General features: G+C 44.5%; 1 protein-coding gene across 3 annotated transcripts in view; it reads left to right on the forward strand.

The window, feature by feature from the left end:
* Window positions 1-20,955, forward strand: part of LOC146855412 (uncharacterized) — a 658,880-nt gene that overhangs the window by 173,420 nt on the left and 464,505 nt on the right. For all 3 annotated transcript variants that reach the window (XM_085653183.1, XM_085653184.1, XM_085653185.1), the window contains exon 3: window positions 2,730-2,864. In XM_085653183.1, coding sequence (XP_085509309.1) covers window positions 2,730-2,864 — 135 coding nt within the window. The remainder of the gene's footprint in view (window positions 1-2,729; window positions 2,865-20,955) is intronic.

Raw genomic sequence — 20,955 nt, forward strand, 5'->3', positions numbered from 1 at the left:
TGGGGCTTCTTAATTCCTCGTTAGAGCAGGGAAGGACTCCATAGGCATGGAAACATGCCATTGCCTGACCCCTTCTAAAGAAACCTTATCTGGACCCTGACAACATGGCTAACTAAGGACCAGTCTCTTTGCTTCTCATTATGGCCAAGATAATAGAGAAACAGATCAATGCACAACTTTATATTTTGTAGAGACAGAAGGTGGCCTTCATCCGTCTCAGTCAGGATTTGGGAAAGGACACAGAACCGAGTCATCCCTGTTGTGAGTAATGGAACATCCTAGACAACTCCTAGACAGGGACGAGGCGGCAGCACTGATCTTAATCGACCTCCGTGCGGCCTTTGATACTGTTTCTCACACAACGCTTCTTGAAAGACTGAGTTTGGATTGGAGGGAACCGCTCTCTCCTGGATGACATCTTTTTTAAGGGATCGGTCATTTCAGGTGTTTTCAGCTACAGCCTCTTCCAAACGACACTCCTTGATTTCAGGAGTTCCTCAAGGATCATCCCCAAGTCTGACACTATTTAATATCTATGTGCGCCCATTAGTAGACTCAGTGGAAAGTTGTGTTCTCACTTTATTTTCATATGCAGAAAACACTTATCATCTTTTTATTGTCATCTGCACAGAGACATGGAGACCTTGAACTCTGGACTGCGGTTGGTTGTGGAGTGGATGGACGACCAGTCGCTCAAGCTCAATGAAGAGAAAACAGAGATCCTTGTAGTAGAAAAACAACTTTTCTTGTGGGGCCCTAAATACTGGCCGAAAAGTTTTGGCTCTCTCCTGGTGTCAGTATCAAACCAAAGCGCCTGGGTATTGTGGTGGATGGCAAGTTGTCCATGAAACCACAGGCGACAAAAACAGCTCCTACGTGTTTTGCCATCTTGAAATGGCTGTGGAAAATTATATGGCAGCTACCAGTCTCTGTTCAGAGAACAATGATTCAGGCACTAGTAATATCTGGGTCGGATTATGGCAATGTATGATATCTAGGAGCAGATAAAGCTGCTATCAAACGATTGCAAGTAGTCCAGAATTCAGCAGCAATGTTGCTTTTTAGGCTGCCAAAAAATGCCTTGGCATCTGGTCTCCTACTGGAACTACACTGGTTAGCAATAGAAAGAAGAATTCAGTTCTAGACCCTGTGCTTTGTGCATGAGGCCAGAGCAGGGGTTGGTCCAAACTACCTAGAAGAATTGGTGAAAGCTTACCAACCTTTCCGGATGCTACGCTCTAGTGAACGTTCTGTGTGCATTGTTTCTCAATAAAATGCACACACATTGAAGGCCAGTCCTTTGCATTTCAGGGTCCAAAATGATTGAATAAGCACCCTGAGTTCTTGAGAAACTGTTCATCATTACCGCTCTTTCGTAAGCAGCTTAAGAGATGAATGTTCTGATATAGCGTGACTGGAATAAAGCTATCCTGATGTTGTAGCTTCGGAAAACCCCAGTGAGATAGCTGAGCACTTTATAAAACCCATATGATGATAATGATAATGATGATGACTTCCTAGGATTGGATTCAAGAGAGAATTGCATTAGCTACACATGAAAGAGCTATGCTCAATAAGGGAATCATTCTTAAGGCATGCAGCGGGTCTACCTGTGGACCCTTCCATTTCAGTTTTTGTCAGCCTGGTTGTCTGTACTTCTGTTTAGAATTTCCTGTACCACTTTTTAAAAACAGTAGCATTAGGGTGCTTCAAACACACACAATAGCAACATTTTATTTTTTAGTTTAGAAAGCTTTATTGAAAGTAATATGCATAGTAAAAAATCATTACAAAAACAATGGCAATAAAGGAATGTGAAAGATAAATTACAATTTGCAAAGTATGCAATACAATCCCAATAAAAAGGGACATAGTAACTATACCAAGGAAAAAAAGCTTTTTAAAGGTACTTTGAAATTCGGGAGAAGGAAAGAGAAAGAGAAAGGGAAGGGAGAGAAAGAAACAGAAGAGAAGAGCAATAAAAAAAACAAATTTCAATATCACAAAGTTCATAATAAAATAAAAGTAAAATGCAATTCAATAAAAGACAGCTGAAAATAAAAAGTGAGAAAAGGTGGACTTCAAGGAGCATGCTTGGAGAGGAAATCAGTTAACGGTAACCATAACAAGTCTTTTTTGATTAATAAAGGTACTGTGGTAGCAAAGGTACGATCAAGTCTGTGATGATGACACAACCGGTTCCACCAGGCATTATACAAAAGTTTTGCAGTGTCTTTCCAATTGGTTGTAATTACCTGAAAGGAGATGGCTATATATAGATCAATAAATGTACGTACAATAGCTACATTTTAACTTGGTGAATATGGCATTATTCTTATTAGTTGAATTAATTTAAGCAAGTGTATCCCTTTGGAATCAAATTGAATTAAAGTGGTTGGTCTGGAAACTAGCATCAGAAATAAGACCCCAGCTATCCTGGACCATGACAAAGGCTGCATGCAAAGATGAGCGGACTAAACTTCTGACCTTGACAAACTAAGTACTGCTGGACATTTGTGGTGGATGGGAGACAGGGCATAGGCAGGGGGCACTAAGTAGCCACGGGAGAGGCTGAGAAAATCCCCACTCATTTGAAAAGAATCACATTCAGTACTGGTATCATACATCAAAGGCAGCAACTCAAAGCTGCATGTTATTGAATTTGGAACAATAGACCTCAAATAGAAATGTCCCACTCATTAACACCTCTTCTATTTCATTGTCTTAAGAACGTTTCATTTGCAAGAAAAAGTTTGGAGACTGAAGAATTATCCTTGTCTTTTGAGAGCTTTCTTCACAGAGATGGCACCCTCTACACATGCTTCACTCAAGACGGTGCTACTTTCTACTTTGACGACCAAAAAGTAAGAACATTTTTATTTCACTATACGTACAAAGTTATAATATGCTGCTCATGAATTCACACAGCCTAATGTTTCATGACTTATCAAAAAACCATTGGCCAACAAAGTATTAATGGATATGATACTCCTCATCTGGCATTTGTGGCACATTAATGGTATGTAGACTTAATTAGACAGAAACAAATTGAAAGAGAGACAATATTTGTTTCTATTTGGACTAGCAGAGCAGATCAAACATGCATATTGCTAGATGTGTAAAACCTCAAAACTGATTTGCAAGTATGCAATATTTGCTGTACCAGCGCAATTTCATTGCACACTTACATCTATTCCCTGAGGAAAATTTGCATTTGAGTAGTTTTAACAGACTGTGGCTGGCACAGATTCTAACATATACCTCATTCACACAGGAATGTGCTGAAATCCCCATCTTCGCTTCCCTTATTGCAATCTTGAAGTGCAGTTCAAGTTTTAAATTTCCACTACCAACTTAGGGGCAGATATGCAATTGTAAGCATTTTTATTGACAGACTCTTGAGCCCTTTAGCTGCTGAAACCTTTCCACCCCCATGCTTATTCCCCAATACCTTTTTTCCTGCAAAACATATCCACTCCAAAATTTCGTCCCATTTCCCAACATGATGGGGATTCTAAATGTACTCCGTACACAAAAAAAGGAAAGCCTCTCGACTGATGAACTCCTAACATGTAAGAAGTCAAATTAACTAGTCTCAATATATATCCAAGTGGAAAGTGGAAAGGGATCTACACCCAGGTGAATCGGTGCATCACATGGATATATTAGTAGGATCCTCACTCTAGTACCACATTCTTGTAGCAAATTCCACCAGGGGATGTCATCATTCAGTCCTTTTTTTTGAATGGATAGTTTATAAATCTAACTCTGTTCCTTCTCAAATAAAATTATTTCCACATTACTTGTCTCCGCAATGACATGTTCCAAAATGACCCCTTTAAGGTCTTTTACAGAGTGTCCAGGGGTGATGTATTGTTCCTTAATTTTGGTTGAATTGCGTCTACACCCGATGTTACTTCTGTGTTCTCAGATTTTTGTGCTTATTTTTCGAGTCGTCATGCCTACATATCATAGTTTGCATGGACTGGTTATCCGGTATATTGCGTGTTAAATGTTGCCCTTTGTATGTCTTTGTAAATGCAAAGGAGTGTATAAGCCTAGGGGAGAGCTCCACCGGGCATTCCAGTACTTCTGTCAATACCTTTCCAAATGGTGACCAGTAGTTTGCTATCACTGAGCAGGACTACACCACTCGATGAAAGTCTGCATCTGGGGTGCACATCGAGCATAGTCTGATGTGTTCCATTTGCCCGCTTTCCACAAATGTTTGTGGCGGAGGAATGTGACATGTAGGCAGTGGAGTTGGATACGCCACGGACAGAATGAGATGGCAAGTACCCAAGGGGGCCATTGGAGCATCCCTCCTGTCTGCCTCATCTAGTGGTCCCACCTTCCCATTTCTGTTTGAGAGCAGCAACAAATTTATTGGAGCAATTCATTATTAATGATTTAAGTATTTGCAAAATTCTTCCTTACCCAGAGCACCCTGGAGCAATTCGGCCTCAAGCAGGTTTCTATTTGGATGGGTCTGGAAGATCCTTTTTGTTGTGAGGATAGTGTATACCTCAGTTGCTGGTATTTATGAAACTGCGTGGTTGAAAGCAAGAACTGGGTTTGTAATTCTTGGAAGGATTTAATAGATGACCCCTGCCACACGTCTCCCAGGTGGATAATTCCTATCTTGTCTCAACAATGGAATCCCTCTAAGTGTGATACTTGGACAAGCTAGTGCCCCCCTCCACAGTGGGATCGGTTAGGTGGTTAGTTTCTCACAACAGAGTCGTTTTAATATCACATCATCACTCTGGTGGACTCGTGGATGTAGCGGCGGAGAGGGACCCCATATATCACAAGAAGTATATTTCAAGGCCCAAAACAGAAAGCTCCATCCTGTAGGCTGGGTCTCCCTATCGTGTACTCAACCAATCATTGATGACTAATAAGTTAGTAGTCATCATTAATTGGTTGAGTTAGTTGAGTAGAGGATGACTAATAAGTTATTAGTCATCAATGATTGGTTGAGTGGAGACCCACTAGTAGACACAAATATCCGCCATCCCCATGCCTACATCATACATCGATTGGCAGTAATTGTCCCAAGTGATACAGGGTGGCTGACCCACCAGAGGAAGGCTCCGATCGATGCCGTGAGGTCTCAAAGCCAGGGTGCAGGGATATGAAGTGGGAAATTCTGAAAGACCTATAGAATTTTTGGCAAGATGATTATTTTAAATCGGGCTACTCTGCCAAGAATCTGAAGTGGTAGGTTTGCCCAGGAATTGAAATCTTGTTTCATTTTAGAAAGAAGTTAGGGGAGATTGAGGAACCAAGTCAGGGTGGGTTGTACTGTGACATGTACGCCAAGGTAAAGAAAGCTGAGATGTTTGATCAGGATCTGTTTGTCAATTAGTAGCCTCTGACCCTCTCATGAGTGGTATCAGGAGAGACTTGGCCCAGTTAGTGTGGAGTCCCGACGCCTCTCCATGAAGGGAGAGGTTCCGCATCACGAGCGGGCCCGATTCATGTGAGGTCCTTAAGTAAGGGAGAACATCATTGGAATACAGTGCTATTCTGTCATCCTCCACTCCTTCCATTACTAGTCCAGCATCTTTGTATCACATCTAATGAGTCAAGTGAGCGGGTCAACATTAAGGCAAAGAGCAAGGGCGATAGAGGACAGCCCTGCATGGCTCCTCTGCGGCTGGGGAAGGAAGCGTTCCATTAACACGCACCTGTGCCGAGCGTGAAGAATATAGTAATTTTACATACTGGGTAAATCTAGGTCCAAAACTCATGCATTTCAGTACTTGATTCAAGAATGCCCAACCAACTGAGTCAAAGGCCTTCTCAAAGTCGATAAGCAGGAGCATGTGTGGCTTGCTGAATCTCAGCACGTCAGGCCAGTGCCATATGTAAGCATCTAATACAGTGCTTTTTACATATAGAGCAGTGCACTTGAACAAAAAGAGCGTATTCAGTCCTTTTAAAATTCTTCCAATCCTTTATTTTTCAAGTTTACATGAGGTTTTTTTCACAAACACGCAGCCAACGCGTTTCGTTCAATTCGGCAAGTAGTCAAGAGAACTTCTTCAGGGCTCTTTTAATTCACAACAAACAGAGGAAAAATTCTTCAGCAATAATCAGTTCATGAGAAATTAGCAATAGTTTATGTCGATTCTTTTCGGTATATATGCCATGAATATTTCTTATATCATTAGGATTTTTCTGCCCAGGTCACCTCAATAAATGACCGAAGAGTGATAAACTTCAGAGGGATTAATGCCCCCAATCCCCAGTGGGATAAACTCTGCTGTGATTGTTTCGCTCAAAGCAGACGCCCGTTCTTGGTTCCGTATACGTGAAGTTTATCACTCTTCAGTCATTTATTGAGGTGACCTGGGGAGAAAAATCCTAAAAGGACTGAATAAGCTCTTTTTCTTCAAGTGCACTGCTATACATGTAAAATATTTTGGAATCCGTGAATCAGGGGCACCAAAAGGCAACAGCTGCTGAGAAGTGTGCACGAACCATCCACTCAATAGGACCGTAGCACAGTTGTGAGGTGCATTTTGCTTTAAGTCCATTGCCTCAAGCTCTCATCTAATACAGTGCCTTGTGCTGCAGCACGGCAAAAAGCAGCACTGATCGGAGTGAACTAGGTCTGCAATGACTCAAAGAAGTATGCAGGCAAGAGCCTTGGCAAATAATTTAAGTTCAGTATTGATTGGTGAAAGTGACCTGTAGGAAGCACAGGATTCTGGGGGATGCCCTGGTTTGTGTAGTACCTCGATGGTGGTGATGTCCAGTTCCGTTGGAAATGTCCCTGTGGCCTCTGCCTCTAAATACAGCTCCAACAACTAGATTGTAAGAAGCTCCCGGTGTTTATGGTAAAATATGACCAAAAAGCCATCCGGCCCTGGGTTTTGCAAGTTCATGTTAAAAAAGAGCATCCCCTATCTTCTCTAGTGTAAGGAGAGAGCCCTGCTCTGCCTGTTGACGCAGAGAAATCCTTGGAAAGGGGATGCCCGCCAGTATCAAGATGGCCAATGTATCCTGAGGTAACGGGGGAGAGGCATATAAGACCCAATAGTATTCAGCAAGCATTTCTGAGATTGCCAAGGCCGTATTTTGTTTCTCTCCTCTATTATCGAGGATTTCTGCCACTAATCTAGAGAATATGTGAAGGTGGCCAGCCAGTAAAGTAGCTGACTGGATTTTCTTCAAATTTGTGGACTTTGCGAAGAGAAGTGCTCTGGTGGGCCTCGTCTGAGGCAGCTAGGCAAAGTGTGCTTGGAGAGAGGCCACTGGGGTATTTCTTTTCAAGGTGAAGAATCTGGGTCTATAGGGTAGTCATGTTTGTGCTTTTCTCATTCTTGACTGCAAATCAGGGATTTGGCCTGACAAGTCACCATGGCTGTACCCACAGACAAAACAATGCTAGTGGAAGAAACTGAGCCCTCATTAATTTCGAAGTATGTCCTGATCTCTTCTCCCAAGCGATCTGAGTATTGGTTATCAACTAAGAACCAGCTGTTAAGCCACCAGATTGGCCTACAGCTGCTGCAGGGGTCCCCATTTGGAGAACAACTGGAGAGTGATTGGAGATGCCTTGAGGGAGAATCTCCCCTGCTGTTGTATGGAGGACATCTGTAGCAAGTAGCAACAGCAGGTCAATGACAGAAAGGGTTTTGTGGACCGTGTATATTCTCCACACATCGCAGAGGTCTAGGGAGGTCATCCAAGACTTAGAGTTACCTATGCAGTGTGCTGTAGGGCCCACATGGAGTTGTATTCAGGATTGGGGACTGCGTTGAAATCCCTCCCCCAATGATGGTCTTCCAAGACAGTGTTATGAGTCTCAATGTACTCCAATATAGGCCAAGGTAGCTGCATAACATTTTACCTACATTTGTCCTACCTTGCTCTACATAATGGCTTTGGTGCTGACCTTTTTCCTAATTACGTCCCAAATAAATGTTGTGTAGTTTTCTCCGAAAACTAGCCTAATTAATTATGCATGAGGATTCGTAGTATCATATCTTAATCCCCTGACTAGGACAGACACAGCAGGGTTACCATCTTCTGTATAATAACTTTGTACAAAAGTCACCTCTATCGTCATCTTTGGACAATAGGCGCACAGTACCATGATACATCTAGATAAAAACCCTGAGGGTACCTTTTGGGTATATAAGACACACATCTTCACTGGGCAAACCAGAGGAGAAGCTTCCATGCTGACATAAGACAATGAGATTCCTGCCCGAAAAAACTCCAGCAAGCAATGTTCTGAAAACCCTTGCGGTGTGTCCAACTCGAGATCAAGATGGGGTCCGTCATTTCCCAGGCCTCCCTTCCTGCACATAAACAATCTTCCCCTGCACACAGACACCCTTGCACCATGGCCAAGGGTACCTGCGTTGGTGCTAGGCTGCTAAGTTGAGCGCAGGGGGAAATGCAGGGCTGCACCATATTCTTGTAAATATGGTGCAGCTCTGTGTTTCTGAAGTGGCGGAGTGAGGTGTTAAGCCAGGAAGGCTAACAGCTCACTATGCCACTTCCCTTGTAAATATGCCCCATTGTTTCTAGTATGTGAAGGTTTTACTCAGGGGCCTCCAGGCTCCTAGGAGTGATAGTGTTGCCTCTACGCTGCAGGACCGAAAAGGGGGGGGGGGGATCAAGATTTTCAAACTTTGCAGACTATCCCTTGTCCAGAGTCCTACACTCCAGGCTGTTTGCAGGTTGGTCCATCTGGTATCTCATTGAGTGTTCCATCGGATTGTTCTGGGTAAGAAACCCAGTGCCGTGTGCCAGTGTGTCTGTTTGCCGTGGTTCTGTCTCCGCTTCAGAAGAGTGAGGAGATCCTCAGGGTAAATTGCACTGCTGGCGAGACCTCATTTTTTTCTGTGATCGAGGGTGAAGGGTGTTCAATTGTAGTTCCCCTCTGTCTCTGTGCCTTACCCCCCAGGCTCCATTTGTTACAGGTGGGACTAGCCAACCCTTTTTTTGCAATTTGGGTAGCTGTGGATTTTGGGCCCTAGCCCAGCCTGCACCGAAGAAAACCTACAAAACCTGCATATTTCTGAAACCTAGACACCAGGGATACTCCAGGGTGCTGTGACTTGTGTGGCTCTCACCAGGTAATTTTTCCCAGATTCCTTTGCAAACTCAAATTATGTCTAAAAACACATTTTCCTTACATTTATGTAACAAAGTTCTGGTATCTGCAGAGAGTCACACATTTCCTACCACCCATAGTCTGCCCCGCATTTCTCCCGATAAAAATTGTTCTTCACTTGTGTGTGTGGGCTTAGCACCCCCAATAAGAAAGAGCCCATCCCATTCAAATGCCAACTGGACTGAAATACCAACCACACTGGCAGTCAACTACCCATCAGCCAACTTATTATAAAAACATACCTTTAGCAAATCAATGCACACTTTCCAACAGCCTCACATTCCGCTAGCCAACAGCCAGGCATTCCACCAGCCAACAAGCACGCATTCCGTTAGGACCCTTCACATCCTATGAAAGTCCATGAGTTTCACGGACAGGTGTGGGGGGCTAATCTGTTTGCCTCTATTTAAGATTTGTTAATTGTGTTTTCCAGCATAAGACCAGCTGCAATGTTTGAGCAAATAATCATCTTCTTTCTCATCTGTCCACGAAGCATTTGAAGATTAGATTCCCTACTGTCTCATTTTTGGAATAATTTAAAGTTCATAATGTAATTTGGCAGTAAGTTGGTCTGTGCTGGTTGAGACACTCTGGGCATTGGAAAAAACACCCTGAATGGATATTTGGCGTTTGTGATGCCCATCAGGTACCTTAGATTCAGGCCGGAAGACTAGGCAGCTAGGGGCTGACACCAATGTTAGGTTCACAATTGAGGTACCTGATCGTTGGAGCTCCGAGATGCTGTGCTGGTTAATGGAGAGTATATATGTTTTCAAAATTTCAGAATAATGTTTACAATTGTATATCTGACATTTCTATTATTTTAAATAAATCCAATACGTTTTAAATAATTCTCCCCTTGAAAAGAAGTTGGGTCAAACATTTTTTTATCCAAATACACGTTTGCTTAATCGGCAGAGTACATTGTTGTGTTAATGTTTTTTAACAAATATTACCTGATTTTAAATTCGAAAGAGTAAGAGTAAAACACGGAATGTAGCTTACATTTCTCAAGGGCAGAATCGGTTTCAGGCTGAACGTTCACATGGGATACAATCCTCTGCAAATAAAACTAGCACTATGTTCCTTCACTTTGGTTCTCTGTGGAACAACAGGAAATAGATATACCTTTTTATTGGGGATTTTTTTGTGCCACCAAAGAAGGTACTTAGTTAACATCCTTGAAACACTTAAATATTCACAGCTACAAGTTCAAGTCTATCAATACTTTATTTAAGCAATTAGGTCCATCAAAGTATAATGCAGTTTAACAATTGTAAAATTGTAATGAATGTATACTGTATATACGCTACATTAAAGGAAACCCTTCCTGAGTAAGGGAACCAGTTCATAAAAAGGTCGAGCTATAGACAGGACGCGGTAAAATTGTGTGAGCAGGTGAATAACGAGTTCTTGATGGGACTACAAACGTTACAGCAATTACATGTTAGGTTGCCTTATCGCATGTGTATTAATTATTGTTCCGCGTTGGTGTGTGCGTTGATATTGTTCAGGATTCAGGTTGCACTTAAGTGCAAGCATTAATTATGACCGGAGGAGGCACATCCAATGGATCGATTAGTAAAGTGCTGCATGCATTAACTTGTGGTCAAGGCTACCTCGAGAAGTAAGAGATCCTACGGCTGATGACTACTCAAAACAATGGTGATTAAAAAGCCCAATATTTAGGCTAAGTGTACTAAAATCAATATGCTGGGGGATGAGGCATACCTAGTTATTGTTACCGTAATGTTGCAGAAGACTGGTAACATTAGTTATTCCAGACGCCCGACGGAGGCAGGGCAAGGCGGTAGAGCAGGGGATTGGGATTCAGAAGGGTGGTGGGCCAATTTAATTTACGGCCGCAATAGTCTGGCCAAGCTCGCCTTGCAACCGGCTCGTGGTGAATTCTTAGTGGCAGGGGATAGTGTTGTCTTGCGCGTCCAACCTTATAGAGGTTTTTCTTGGTGGTGACGTATCCATGTTTGATCTTATGTGGGTCTAATGAGATGGGCGGTATGCAGTGTTCTGGTCGAAGGTGCTTTGTGCTGTAGAATCCCGAGAGCTGGCTCTAGCGGCGTTGCAAAGTCGAAAAGCTTAGCCTGGTTCGGGGTGCCGGTCGATAAAGTTCGGGGCAGGGAATGATGAATAAAAGCGACGATGACCATGACCTACTGGCCTGGCTTATCTATCAGCATGCTAGTGGAGTATTAATGCCATCAAGAAATGTATGAGTTTGCACACGCAGGCTCATGAAACAGAGATTATATTGAAACAAATACCATGCATAGCATCTTACAGCCCAACAGGGGTTAACGGTAAGGTTGAGTCTCTTAACATTTTATTCACTTTGGTCAGGAATTTAACCAACCGTGACCTTATTTGGGGATGGGAGTCATTCAGTAGGAAGTCCACAGCTGTTTGTATTGTCCGGGTCCCTTGTTTGATCAGTAAGTGGCAAAGAAGCTACAGTTTCTAAGCTGTTCCCCAATACATACCCAATTTACACAACCACAAAATACTTAAACACTGACTTTTCTCTGTCCGTATGCATTAAATATTACTTTAAACTTATATACCTGGTGTACTGAAGGTTTGTAATAATTGGACCCATTTTGTCTTTTTTTTCATTTCAGACATTGATTTGTCACAAAAATTAATTCTCTTTTCTGATGAGCTGTGTACTGATTTTCATAAAAAATGAAATGATCTGATAAACATTTACATTTGGGATTTAAAGTGATGATGGAGTGTTGGGAACAGCATGTAATAAATTGAGACTCTACTCAGAAAGGTATTTTTAGATATAAATCTAAATTTTTGACTATGAGAAATTACCTAAATGATTCCTGGCAGCTGTCAGTGCCTTTACCACTGCGGATTTCTTCCCCACCTATGCCCAAAAATCCACATTACTAAATTCCACACAAAGGAATATGAAGTCAACATTGCAAGGTGTGTTTCGCTTTGTAAGTCTGTGATCGCACAAAAACGTGTACATTTGTGGGTTTTTCCAAACTCCGGTCTGACATTTACTCCATCCAAGGGCTTTAATAACTCCTTTTTTCGGGACGGGAAGTGGAACGGATCACTCCCAGATTTGGGGTTGTAGAGGAATGGCTTTCACCATTTGGAAAAAAAAAAATTCCCTGTTTAGAGAATACGAAAAAAGAGTATTTACACAGTGGCCATAGCTCAAACTCTTATAAATGTGAGAACTATTTCACTTCAAAGATGCAGCCGCAATTGTCCGGGGTTGCTTGAAAGTTAAAGCGTGCATGGCGAGGAAAACATGTCGTGCCTGCAGGATAAACCTATTGAAGAAAAGAGTGCGTACAGACTAAATAAGATATACCATGTAACAACAGAAGTAAAAGGGCCAGTCCCCATGGGAGGTTACAAATGCAGACAAGGCGGTACCAAGGAGGGACTAACAAGCCTAATAACACCTTGCAAGCCAGCATTTACAAAGGACAATTACAGAAGCCAATGACAAATATGGGTCGGAGAGTGGGCGGGCTCCAAAGCCATACTCCAAAACTGCATGCCTCATTGCGCCCATGCGCGACCCAAAAAAAAGTCACCAGAAGCTAACAGGTGAGTAAATAACTGCAAAAACGTTTAGGACACAATTTAAAGGTTGTTGCAATGAGACTGTAACCAACATTTTGTAGGTATTTGTATCCAACATGTCATTTAAACAAAGAATATTTTCATAAAATATTTCCGCCATCAGGAACCTGTCAGTAGGGCAGTGCTACTGATGGGTGGCCATGGGACCAAAGTCAAATATCCCCATGTACTGGAGAACTGCCAGGTACGTTAGACTTTACTTTGCAAAGAACACTGCCTCTTTGGTGTTCAGTCTTCAGAATGTTTTTTTTGTGTGTTTTTTTAAAAGTCCTGCCACCAAGTCCGTATTGCAAGGAGGGTAGGGCTACCATAAATTTTCCATTGAATTATAGCTTCAGCCTTGGAGGTGGAGCTGTATTTACACAAAATGCCCTATTAGCCAATGACCAGGATTAAAGGTGTCAGGCTGCCACAGCCAGGCCAGCATAAGTCGGGAAAATCGAGAGCTTGGGACGGAGACGCAAATCGGGAGCTGGCCAGTCTCTCTACCCACTGCTGAGAGGTGCCAACCTCCATACAATTGCTATAAACACATACCCTCTGATTAAACAGATAATGTCCCCAGGCTGGATCAGGGTGGCAATCTCATCACACACCAAAATGGTAACGCTGCCCGTCTTATCAGCAACCTTGCAAGACCTAACTTCATGGCCATCTTTGATTTTGGTAACCATGCCTGGAAAATGAGTAAAAAGAAAAACAAATGGGTGCCAATACATAAATACATTCACTTATACCGAATGATCGCTGCCAGGTGGGTAATTCAAAATCATCAGCACTTAGGTCAGCTGATTCTAGAGTTATCAAAAGACTTCTTGAGGGCACTACTTTTCCTTTCTGGCCAATGCCTTTAAAAGTCATTGTTTGAGTGTCAGAGTCCAATCTGTTCATTTAAACAGGCCCAACAGTACCCTCCGCAAAAAGTAGGTTCTTGCTTAATGAAAGCCCAGGCCTGTCCAATTAGTATCCAAGTCACATCGGTCATCTATTATGTTACTTATCAGTTGGCTCATGCCACCAAGAACACCATGTACCAGTCTGCTGCTTTCTTTTTTATAAATCCTTGTTTTCAGAAGTTTTAGTCCAATTGGTTTAGTTGATGTAAATCTGGACTACAGATGCCAAAGCACTGACCTAGTAAACGTTGTCCAATTAGCAGTGTGTCATCTGATTACTGTCATTATGAGCATTTCTGAGAACACAGTCAATTTTCATTGTAAAAAAAAAAACCTTGCTCTGTCTCCTGAGTATTAATTGGCCGCTCATGTCGGACATCCAAAGATGGAGGCTGGTTAACATTCCAAAGGGGGGGTGAAAATGCTCAGATTTAGGGTTATTCTATCTGGTCGGCGAATTTTGGTTTTCTCTTTGTCAGTGAAACTCGAGATTTGTTTCAGGAATGTATAAGGTTACAATGCATACATTTACAACGCATGCCTTTACAATGCAATTTTTACATCGCAACATCCTTTACAACGCATTCTTTTACATTGCATGCCATTACATCGCATTTTCAGAAACTACCTTTACAACGCATTCCATTACATCGCATTATACCTTTACAATGCATACCATTACAATGCATACCATTACATTGCATTTAAGGTAAGTGTTGGATAGTATAGGGGTAATAATTACTATTCTAACTCCAGTGAGTGCAACAGTAGGGTAAGTGTTGGATAGTGTAGGGGTAAAAATTACTATTCTAACTCCAGTGAGTGCAACAGTAGGATAAGTGTTGGATAGTGTAAGGTACTATGCATTGTAATGTTGTGCATTGTAATGACTTGCAATGTAATGCCTGCGTTGTAGTAACATGTGTTGTAATGAAATGCTTTCTAGTGACATGCAATGTAATGGCTGCGTTGTAATGACATGCAATGGAAAGGATTTTGCGATGTAATGACTGCTATGTAAAGGTAGTGCGATGTAATGACTGCGTTGTAAAGGTTGTTTCCCGGTGTGAGTAACCAGAGTAGGGAGGCTTCCGGATAAAAATCGCCCTAATCCAATAGAATCCGGTACTCTCAGTATCCTCGTATAGCTCAGTGGCTTAGATGACAATGGCATTCTCTGAACCGTGTGGCCCACAAAGATGTCAGCAGTAAGTGCTTTAACCCACTGATGTTTTGTTTAAATGACCTCGTGCAAAGATCCAACACTTGAAACTCTGGAGGAAAACAGATGCATAAACATCCCCACTCGTGCTACGTGACTGGGCATGGTGTTTTAAATTGGAAAACTGAGAGGAGTGACACCAGTCCTTGTGCCCTTCATCCAGTGACGTCATGGGAATTATAATGTAGGACTATTGCCTGCCTTGACTCCGGTAGACGCTCGAGTGCAGGGAGTCATCCAGCACCCGTATCTGCAATCAGTGGAAATGCATCTTAAAAAATGCATTACTAAGAAGAGCGTATACAACTCACGCTATGAGCTACGGGGGAGGGGGCAAATTACACAGACAGAGGAAGTGCATGCTTGAAGCTAAACAGTTAGCAGCACGGTGTGGGAATTCTAAGAATAAGCGTGACGTGGCACCCGGGAAGAGTAGGAGGGGAAAGTGAAAGGAACAGAAGGTAAACACGTGTGAAGGACAGCGTGGAGTATTGCAGCATACGGGGCAACTCACCAGCATCCATTACAAGAAACAAAACCTGAGCGACTAGAGTAAATATGCCAAAAAACAGCCGAAGTTGCAGCAAGCAGCCATTGAACCAGACCAAAAACCAAGCATTTCCACTGTCAAACCGATTAATCTGTGCCGTGCTCGCTGCTACCACGCTGATTGATCAAAGGCGACTGGAACATTTTGCTGAGGAAATGAAAGTAAAGTTATGCGCGCGTGCTGAAATCTTATGCGCGGCAGCCATGAATGGCATTTACCACAGTTAATTATTGTTTCAAAAGCAAACGTAATGCAAGAATTAAATTTTCAAATTAAAACGCGTTTTCCTCACCTGTTTTCCGACGAGTGGTGGCAGAAAGTAAACAAGCATTTGCAATGCAATAGGTCTCTCATTTATAAGAGTTTGAGCTATTGGCATTGTAAAATTACAATGCCTTTTATTTATGTTTTGGTTTTAAAACAAATAAAAGGCATTGTCATTTACAATGTCAGTAGCATAAACTCGCATAAAAGCAGTGTGAGGCGTGCAGCAGTGTGAGGCGTGCAGCAGTGTGAGGCGTGCAGCAGTGTGAGGTGTGCAGCAGTGTGCGGCGTGCAGCAGTGTGCGGCATTCAGCAGTGTTTCGTGTAGCAGTGTGAGGCATGCAGCACTGTGACGTGCAGCGGCCTGCAGCAGTGTGCTGCGTGCAGCAGTGTTTCGTGTAGCAGTGTGAGGCATGCAGCACTGTGGCGTGCAGCAGTGTGCTGCGTGCAGCAGTGTCGTGCAGCATGCAGCAGTGAGTAATGCAGCAGTGTGTGGCGTGCAGCAGTGTGCCGGTTGCATCAGTGTGTGCCGTGCAGCAGTGTGTGGCGTGCAGCAATGTTTCGTGTAACAGTGTGCGGCGTGCAGCAGGGTGCGGCGTGCAGCAGTGTGCGGCGTGCTGCAGTGTGCGGCGTGCTGCAGTGTGCGGCGTGCTGCAGTGTGCGGCGTGCAGCAGGGTGCGGCGTGCAGCAGTGTGCGGCGTGCAGCAGTGTGTGGCAGTGTGAGGCGTGCACCAGTGTGAGGCGCGCAGCAGTGTGAGGCATGCAGCAGTGTGAGGCGTGCAGCAGTGTGAGGCGTGCAGCAGTGTGTGGCATGCAGCAGTGTGAGGCGTGCAGCAGAGACACATGGAGGGTGAGGAGAGACACGTGTAGGGTGAGGAGTGACACGTGTAGGGTGAGGAGAGACACGTGTAGGGTGAGGAGTGACACGTGTAGGGTGAGGAGAGACACGTGTAGGGTGAGGAGAGACACGTGTGGAGGGTGAGGAGAGACACGTGTGGAGGGTGAGGAGAGACACGTGTGGAGGGTGAGGAGGAGACACCTGTGGGGGGTGAGGAGGAGACACATGTGGAGGGTGAGGAGGAGACACATGTGGAGGGTGAGGAGGAGACACATGTGGAGGGTGAGGCAGAGGGTGAGGAGACACGTGCGGAGGGTGAGGAGACACACGTGCGGAGGGTGAGGAGAGACACGTGTGAAGGGTGAGGAGAGACACGTGTGGAGGGTGAGGAGAGACGTGGAGGGTGAGGAGAGACGTGTGGAGGGTGAGGAGAGACACGTGTGGAGGGTGAAGAGAGACACGTGTGGAGGGTGAAGAGAGACACGTGTGGAGGGTGAGGAGAGACGTGTGGAGGGTGAGGAGAGATGTGTGGAGGGTGAGGAGAGACACGTGGAGGGTGAGGAGAGACACGTGGAAGGTGAGGAGAGACATGGAGGGTGAGGAGAGACATGGAGGGTGAGGAGAGACACGTGGAGGGTGAGGAGAGACACGTGGAGGGTGAGGAGAGACATGTGGAGGGTGAGGAGAGACATGTGGAGGGTGAGGAGAGACATGTGGAGGGTGAGGAGAGACGTGTGGAGGGTGAGGAGAGACACGTGGAGGGTGAGGAGAGACACGTGTGGAGGGTGAGGAGAGACACGTGGAGGGTGAGGAGAGACGTGGAGGGTGAGGAGAGACACGTGGAGGGTGAGGAGGGTGAGGTGGAGTGTGAGGAGAGACATGTGGAGTGTGAGGAGAAACAGAGTTGGAGGGTGAGGAGAGACGGAGGTGGAGGGTGAGGAGAGATGGAGGTGGAGGGTGAGGAGAGACGGAGGTGGAGGGTGAGGAGAGACGGAGGTGGAGGGTGAGGAGAGACGGAGGTGGAGGGTGAGGAGAGACGGAGGTGGAGGGTGAGGAGAGACCGAGGTGGAGGGTGAGGAGAGACCGAGGTGGAGGGTGAGGAGAGACCGAGGTGGAGGGTAAAGAGAGACCGAGTTGGAGGGTAAGGAGAGACCGAGTTGGAAGGGAATCAGAAGTGGAGGAGAGAGAGAAGTGGAGTGTGAGGAGAGACAGTGGTGGAGTGGGGGGGGGGGGAGGATATCACTTTTAATTCCTCTCCTAGTGTAAGGTAACGCCCCCACCCCACAGGCCCTGCCGGGGCCGAGAGCAGATCACTGTTCGCATCAGCCGTCACCCGAGACCGCTCCGTACTTGTTGGTAAATAGAGGTTCACTATCTGTTGATAATGGGATTCACTTGGGGGGCTGACTTACCTCCTCCACCCCCAGGGCCAACACTGAGAAGGCATCAGAGACCTGGTGCTGCCTTTGCTGCAGTACTGCGAGAGAGAAGGAAGGGGGGGGGCGGGCAGAGGAAGAGGAGTGGGGTTAGAGAAGGGACCGGTGGGGAGAGAAAGAGGAGAGAAGGGACAGAGACAGAAAAGGAGCAAGAAAAGAATTAGAGAGAGTAAAGAGGAGAGTTGGGGAAAATGAAAACATTACGAGAGAACATGTAGCAAAGAGGTGGAGAGAGAAGATGGGAGAGAGTAAGGACGCAGCCAAGAGATAGGGCAGAGACAAAAAGAATCGAAACAATCCAAAAGTATTTTCCAAAATCGTAAATAACCATGGGCCAAACAACTGATCTGCAATGAAGCATCCGAATCCGGTATATCATGACGTTAACCATGCAATAAAAAATAAATTTAAAAAAAATAAAAAAACACCAAAAAGTCACGTATACACCATGTTGACCCTTTTCCATGCAACGTATTCTAAAACGCCATTCTAATTCATACATTCACAGCAAACCTGTTCACAAGAGTGACAGAAAATGTGGTATTAGTGTTACATTTTTGTTTACATCCATAACCGCTCACTTATGCAATTAAAGGATTCATGCCCACACGGTTAAACAAAACGTACTGATTGGCCTTGCCGTGAAGGAGAAACACGTGTTGACACACACTCCCGATCTGTGAAACGTTCACCCCACTTTCTCGAAATTGAAACCAGTGCATGTGTCCGACGAACTTCCTGCCGCTTATCTGAATGCACCAGTGGCAGAAGATAGTCACCATCTTGCAACAACACAATTAAAGGGAGGCATGTCTGTCTCGCCCCACCGCCACATGTCTCTGAGTCTTACTGTCTCATGCGAGATCTCCTTCTAGGAGACAGCTGACACCGACTCTTCCCCTGAGACAGTACGGGAGATGCGTGTGTGTGCATAGTGTGTGTGTCTATATGTATATATCTGTGTGTGTATGCATGTGTGTGTGTTTGTATGTGTATATGTTTGTGTATGCATGTGTGTGTTGGTGTGCAAGTATGGGTGTGTCGTGTTCATTTGTCTTCATGGATGTGTACACATATGTTTGTGTGTATACCTATGTCTGTGTATGCATGTTTGTGTGTATGTATATGTGTTTGAGTATGTTGGTGCGCGTGCTTGTTTATATGTGTATGTGGGGTTGGTGTGTTGGTGTGCATGTATATGCATATGTTTATGCATGTCTGTGTGTGTTTGTATATGTTCATATGTGTGTGTAAATGCATGTGGTTGTTTGTATGTGTGCATAGTTGTGTATGCATGTGATCAGAGGGAAGAGTGCACTTGAGGGCAAAGAGGAAAACATACAGGGAATAGTATGTGAGGGCAGAGAGAAAAATACAGAGGGAAAAGCACGTGAGGGCAGAGAGAAAAATAGAGAGGGAAGAGTCCACGTGAGGGAGGAGAGAAAAATAGAGAGGGAAGAGCTCATGTGAGAGCAAAGCGAAAAATTCAGAGGGTAGGGCGCATGTTAGACCGGAGATAAAAACATAGAGGGAAGAAAGCATGTGAGAGCAGAGAGAAAAATATAGAGAGAAGAACACATGCGAGGGCAGAGAAAAAAATACAGAGCGAGGAGCACATGTGAGAGCATAGAGAAAAAATGCAGAGGGAAGAGTACATGTGAGGGAAGAGAGACAAATACAGAGGGAATACCATGTGTGAGGAAAGAGAGAAAAATGGAGAGGGAAAAGCACATGTGAGGGCAGAGTGAAAATACATAGGGAATAGCACATGTGAGACCAGAGAGAAAAACATAGAGGGAAGAGCATATCTGAGGACAAAGAGAACAAGTACAGGTTATGCCAAGTGGAAGTGATCGCGTTTGCGATCAAACATCAAAGCGGCGAAAGTGAAAGTAATCGAGCAGAGCATCAAAGGGCTGGGTGAGAAGGGAGGGGGGAATGCAAGGAGCAGAGGAGCAGCTGTGCACGTGCACGCCATCGTGCACTCAAGCCCTAGGCCAGCAAAACCATGTGGGTAGCACTTTTGAAAGCCCACTTACAAAATGTCTCAGCGAGACCTAAAAATATGGAGAAATGTGACAATTGTATAGAGGTAAACAGACAACAATCAGATAACACGGATGCCACGTAGGTACTCAAGTCGTACTCCCCACCGGTAGAGATGGAACAGCGTCTGGAATCCAACGTCTGCTAGCATGCGGGAGTGGAGGCCCAAGCCAGAATCCCCCCATAGTGCCTGGTGCTTGCCTCTGAACGGCCCTCTACCTCAAGCAGCAAGCTGCACCAACCTTCAAAACTGAGGAGATCTCTGAACTGTCAGAGATACTCCTCAGGCCATCAGTTCTCATATTCTCCTAATAAGAAGTATAAGCAACACAGATAATTGACGTCCATGTGAGCATTTGGAAAGTAAGGTTCTCAATCAATTAGTGGATGAATCTCATGATAACGATACCGCTGTTAGTGGACATGAGTTGAGAACTTGATGGATCGCACCCACCATCAGCAGTATGCTTATGATGGGATTTATTTATTTATCCCCTGAACTAAGAATGGACGGTAAAAGATCAATTTGATCCGCCTGAAGGTGTCTGGGTGAATTCGAGCTGAGGGAAGGTGATTATGACGGGCTCGAATAAGAGCTCTGAAGCCGAGGCCGAAGGCAGTGTGGGATTCTCACAAAGCCCGTCACTGGGTTATAAAGGTGTACATCTGATCCTTAGCCTCCCTGTAGAGTGCACAATGCAAAGACCACCTAAGTGCCAATTGTAAATGTGAAGCAATGAGAAAGAGTGTGAAGGAGGTACACCACTATTGAAACAATCACCGTGGAAAACGAAAATAAAATTCAGTCTTTACAGATGAGCGAGTGGTCTGTCTGGTGAGTGTGGCTTAAGTGGAGGAGATGAAAGGAAGCATATGTGGGGTGTGCGTAATGTGAGTGACTTCCTTACACATAATTACACACAATTTCAGAA

Source organism: Triturus cristatus, chromosome 4_1 (genome assembly GCF_964204655.1).
Source record: "Triturus cristatus chromosome 4_1, aTriCri1.1, whole genome shotgun sequence".
Classification (NCBI taxonomy): Eukaryota; Metazoa; Chordata; class Amphibia; order Caudata; family Salamandridae; genus Triturus; species Triturus cristatus.